Below are 5576 nucleotides of genomic sequence, written 5' to 3'. Positions count from 1 at the left end.
CGTCCACCGCCGTCTCACCCACCAGCTCAGCTCAACAGCAGTGCACTCCCCCCACCCCGCCGCTCCTCTGCCCGGCCGTGCCGTTTGACCTCGCGCCCGTCCCGTCGCTCTCCATGGTCCATGCTCCCTGCTCTGCCCTGACGCGCGCTGCACTGCACCGCACGTAGCCCTGCTGCCTGCCCGCCGAGGACGGCGACCTTCCCTTGCCCCGCCTCTCCGGCTCGCCCCGCAGTTACTCGCTTGTCCGGCGGAGAAAAGTTCTCTCCCCAGCCCTCGCCCATCCCCTGCTCGATAGAAGTTCGCAATGGCAATGCGGCTCCATGCCCGCCATTAATGCCCTCCCTTCCTTCCTCGGCAGCTTCCCGGTCAGAGATTCCTCCTCCGTCTCGCTACCGCTGTTGCCATTCTCGTGCCTGCTCCGCCTCGCGTCCCCTGCTCGATCTGCTCTGCTTCCGTCCCGCTGGGAGCTTTTCCCTGGGCTTGGACCCATCTGCTTGTCCTCGTGTTCCCCTGCCCGCCCACGCCCTCGCACCCGCAGCCTGTCCAAAAAGTTTCAATCTTGGAGCCACCCTCTTATTGTTATCTCCCCTACTCCTCCCCCTCCCCCTCCCTCTCTCTCATCCGGCCGCCCTTCCCTCTCGTTTGCTTGGCCCTTGCTGTCCTCCGCAAGCGCGGCTCCAATAAAAGCTTCTGCGTCGCAGCCATCCCCACTTCAGTCGCCCACCCCCCCGTGTGGCAAACGGGATTGAATTTTGGCCGGAGCCTTTCAGGTACCTCTATCCAGCGCCTACCGATTTCTTCTTGGAGTGGCAGTAGAATTCCCTCTCTGCTCTGCTCTCCTCTGATTGCTCAAAGAAACATACTAAAATGCAGGTCCTGGAGGCGCGCGCCGGGTGATTCCTCCATTCCCGAAAGCTTCCGTCGTCTCGGAGGTAACCCCGCCCCGCTGTTTTCTTGCTCGCCGGGAAGCTAACAGATTTTGGTGGCACCCGGCGAGCCAATTCTGGCCATGATCTTGTATTTTGTGCCGCCCGACGGATGGACGGAACAGCCGCAAGAGTCCAAACGCATTTTTCTTTGGATGCTCTCCTAGTCCCCTCCGGCGCTGATTTCGAGCCAGCCAGGCGAATTGACGCCGGCCCCGCGATCTTGCATTTCAGGTGTGCGTTTCGGCGGGGGCGATGGAGGGCCAGGGGAGGCGGCCGCGGAGCCCGGAGCGGCAGAGGCCGCCGGCGAGGAAGGTGCCGGTGGTGTACTACCTCACGCGGAGCCGCCACCTCGAGCACCCGCACTTCGTCGAGGTCCCGGCGCCCTCCTCCTCCGAGGGGCTCTACCTCAGAGGTCAGTGCACGGACGGATGCCACCGCCACATGGCCCCCGCGTGCAGGGCAATCAGTCTGCTTGTACTGCAACTTGTGTAATGGCGATTGATTGATTGATTGGTTGATTGCTTTGGTGCGCAGATGTGATTCGTCACCTCAACATGGTGCGCGGCAAGGGCATGGCCTCCATGTACTCCTGGTCCTGCAAGAGGTAAAACCAACCAAGCAACCAAGCGAAATTCGCTGAAGAATTTCATGAAGTTCTCTGAAGAATTTCATGAAGCTCTCTGAATTTTCTGAACTCCATGCACTCCATGAGTTGTCTGAACTGAACTTTGGCGAGCTTGACAAGGAGTTTTCTGAATTTTTGAGGTCTCTGGTTTTTCAGGAGCTACAAGAACGGATTCGTGTGGCACGATCTCGCAGAGGACGACCTCGTCCTCCCGGCCACCGACGGCGAGTATGTGCTCAAGGGCTCCGAGATCCTGGACCAACCTTCTTCAGGTAATTTTTTTGTTCCCTTCGAGCTGCCATTTGCTCTTCTGAACATTGACTAGGAGCTTCAGTGCTGATTAGTGTTGCCATAACATACCATCTTTTGCCCGTTTGTTTAAATATATGCAGGTCAATTTCACCATGGTAGTAATGGCAATCAGAAGCAGCAGAGCAGGCAGAAAGAGGGTAGTACAAGGTTGCCCTTGTCAAGGGAGGCTTCCTTCTCCTCCTCCCCACCCAGTGTGACAGTTAGAGAAGCCAAGCCTCGGCGCGTGCCTTCGGTGCCTTCGCGGGATGAGGACGACTCCCCCTCGCCGTGCCGGGGTACCTCCTCGGAGACAATGTCGCCGGAGTCGGAGCCTCAGAGGACTGTCATGTCACGGCCGACGCCGGCAGAATTCAGGGTTTTCAAGCCCACCGGTTTGATGGATGCCGCAACTCAAACCGATGACCTCGGGAGAAGATCAGCTCGGAGAGTACCTGAGATGCATAAGAAGAGTCTGAGCACTGATCATGACGCTGTCGTTCGTGATGTCACCGAGTACCGGCAGCAGAGCCATCCGCGCCGGTCGGCCAAGCTCCAGGGGATCTCCAGGGATGTCATGTCCCACTGTGCCACCCCATTGAGCATGGCCTCAACCCATGGCAAGTCCGAGAGCTTAGAGTCGTTGATACGTGCCGACAACGCGTCAGCTAACAGCTTCAGGATCCTTGAAGAGGACGACATTGTCGTGCCGACCTGCCCGAAGCTGAGGCCGGCGAATGTGCTGATGCAGCTCATCACCTGTGGTTCACTTTCAGTCAAGGATCATGACAACATTGGGCTTGTTGGGGCTTACAAGCCAAGGTTCCCAAACCTCAAGTTCCCATCGCCGCTGATTTCTCGCTCCATGATGATGGGTGAGCTCGATTACCTATCAGAGAACCCCAGATTCATTGGGACACGGATTGAAGATAAGGAGTATTTTAGTGGGAGCATCATCGAGACCAAGACGCAGAGAGATGTTCCCGTTGAGAGGCACTCGGCGCTTAAAAGGTCTTCTTCTTACAATGCAGAAAGGTAAAATTTCCAGTGCTTCCGTACTACATTTCGGTTGTGCTTAAGTAACTTAGAATTTATAATTTTTCCCTTTTGTGCTCAGATAATTTAAGGCTATTTGTGTTACTTGGGCTATGGCACTGGTTGAGAAAACAGCACATTAGGTTCAGTTGCCATTCAAAATTTCTGGCTAATTCTGTAGCGGTTTTGCTGTCTCAGAAAATACTTGACAGCTTCATACTTTACCTTGGTGTTTTTAACATGCCAACTTAGATTTGATTGATTGGGTGCTTCATTTTGTAAAATCATTTGCACTTTGTAGTCATGAGATGTTAGCGTTTGAAATATGGATATTGAAGCTGAACTTTTGCAGTGATTGCTCATTTAAGAGCATTGAGTTGCGCATGATGTCCACAGAAAGGGGGGCTTAGGTTAGGCTGGGCTCGGAGAATTTAGAGATAGGAAAAGAGCCACGTACCATATACTCCCTCCGTCCCAAAATAAGTGTCTTAACCTTAGTACAACTTTGTACTAGAGTTAGTACAAAGTTGAGACACTTATTTTGGGACGGAGGGAGTAAGTTTTATGAATGCAAGGACCTTTGCTTTTCTGTCATTTAGTGATGCCCAGACTCTAGATGAGGCCATTTTGCAGTTAGCTCGGTGCCAACGGCACTAGACGATCATGTCCTGTGTTGCCATGGTGCAGCTGGCATCCATGTAGCAAACAAAATAACAAAGTACAGGGAATCTACTGGAAAAACTGAGATCAGGGCATTGCAAGATTGGTAGATGTGCCTACTAATAAGAGAGATCGGAAATTTTACTTTTGCGCATTTCACCTTAGTAGTTTTATTTTGGACAATGTGATGTATATTTTTGAACCAGGAACAGTGCCATACATAGCTTGCCTTGCACAAGTTCTTGTTAGTTGGTAGATGAAGAACATGAGTAGATCGGTGCAAGCAGGAGTTACTGAAAGTAAGGGCGACGATTTTCTTCTGAAGATTTTTTTGCCCCCAAGAGGGCAGCCCTCCTGTTACTCCTTTTTGTCATCACTCCAATTCTACAGTTTAAATTCTTTGGCAGTATGTTCACTTCTTCATTGCCAGCCACAACACGAGCATATGTCAGATCTAGTGTAGAGGACCACAGCACGTAGCTGGCTGGCGAGATTCTTCAGTTGCTCAACTGAAAATGCAGTTGTAGCAGATATCCTATTGCTTCATACTGATCAACAGTGTTTGTTGCTGTCCTAGAAGAATTGTCAGTTTGTCACTGTTATAGACGGACAGATCCGTGAACTGTACTGCAAATGCCAGCGCAGTTCATGCGCCGATCCCGATCCCGGCTGGACCATTTTCTGTTTCACCCTATTAGAATCCAAAGAATTTAGGTAGCATACGTCTGAATTTTGTTAGCAGGAGATTTGGTCGTTGGCACAACAGTTGTTTCAGAGGCAGTAACATTTCCTTGGCATCTGCCTAGGATCTTACTTACTTACCATGTGAGTTTCATCGGTTTTCAGTTAATTCATTCATGTGGTGGTGTTCTTGACCATGAATGATCTCGCAGGGGTGGCGAGAACCTCTGCAACTGCACGGGACCCGACGAAGAAGAGATGGTACCGCGCTCGAGGTGCCTGCCCCGGACGCCGATACTGTCATCCTTGCTGCACCCGAAGAGCGAGACACAGAAGTCCCCGGTGTCGGACTGCAGGAGGAGCTCCTCGGCGGGGACGGACTCGATAGACGGCGGGAGCAAGCGGTTCACCGACGCTTCGTCGAGGGTAGAGTCCTTCAGGAAGGAGAACAAGGAGAAGCTCGTCAAGATCGAGGAAAGTTAAGTGCTCCAACTTTTTGTCACTGCACTGGGTATGCACTCGATGCTTTGAAATATTCCCTTTGCAACATATCAAAGACCCCGCGCGATATGCAATGATGGTATTGAGGTTTTTGTTGTGGATCGTGTGCGCAGGCTGTCGTCGGGAGCTCGCGTCGTGATCCAGTGCACGGTGCCCTGCGACGACGGCGACGAAGATGCATTCTGAAGCCTCCTGGACTTTCAGCTGACCTGGCCATGTGACGTGGCGTTCTCTTTGCTTCTTTAGATGATGGTGAATGAGTTGCTGACGAGTTTGTGTTTTCTTTCTTGAGATGTGTAGTATGTTAGCTTTGTTCTTCAGGCGTTCGGTCTATTCAGCGTGATGTATTTTTAATGTTGTTTCATCTAGTTCAAATTTTGTCCTCGTTATCAGTTGTAACTTGTAAGTGCATGTTTCTTTAGGAATGTCATCATCGCTAGCTTTGTTAATAAACAAATAATTCCTCTGTAACTTAATATTAGACGTTTTTGAAACTAAAAATGTATTATATATAGTTACAGAGGGAGTAATTGATATATCGTTTATGAGTTTATTAGATATAATAAAAGTCGGCGGCTCCTCAACCAAAACACAACACACAGTTGCAGCACAGCCTCCCTAGCTAGGCTAAACTATGAGAGCTACAATGTTGGCGTCTCTATTAAAAAACTTAACACGAGAGAAAGAAGTAGCGGGTTTTTTACCCCAACCTATTTGACAAAATGGCAAGCCAAACATTTGAAACGGTTTTTACGGAGAGAAAAATCAAAACGAAAACCAGCACACAAAAAATCGCCTACATGGCAGCCTAGTCAGAACTCGTTTGTGGCAAATTTTGAATGGGGGCAAAATGTGGA

At 50.8% G+C, this 5576-nt stretch overlaps 1 protein-coding gene across 2 annotated transcripts; it reads left to right on the top strand.

The window, feature by feature from the left end:
- Positions 1 to 234: 234 nt before the first annotated feature.
- Positions 235 to 5220, top strand: LOC109741760 (protein SOSEKI 3). Of its 2 annotated transcripts, none has more exons than XM_020300854.4 (8): positions 235 to 770; positions 874 to 932; positions 1161 to 1341; positions 1464 to 1533; positions 1711 to 1826; positions 1947 to 2877; positions 4431 to 4729; positions 4833 to 5220. In XM_020300854.4, exons 3-7 carry the CDS (start codon positions 1182 to 1184, stop codon positions 4699 to 4701), a joined length of 1548 nt encoding a protein of 515 aa, XP_020156443.1. In that variant the 5' UTR covers positions 235 to 770; positions 874 to 932; positions 1161 to 1181; the 3' UTR covers positions 4702 to 4729; positions 4833 to 5220. The 2 variants fall into 2 exon arrangements, with proteins under 2 accessions (XP_020156443.1, XP_073352198.1); XM_073496097.1 differs by having other exon boundaries at positions 522 to 770; positions 1121 to 1341.
- Positions 5221 to 5576: the final 356 nt, after the last annotated feature.

This window comes from Aegilops tauschii, chromosome 4 (genome assembly GCF_002575655.3).
Source record: "Aegilops tauschii subsp. strangulata cultivar AL8/78 chromosome 4, Aet v6.0, whole genome shotgun sequence".
Classification (NCBI taxonomy): domain Eukaryota; kingdom Viridiplantae; phylum Streptophyta; class Magnoliopsida; order Poales; family Poaceae; genus Aegilops; species Aegilops tauschii.
Note: the sequence above shows the minus strand (reverse complement) of the source record. Positions and strands in the feature narration are given on the sequence as shown.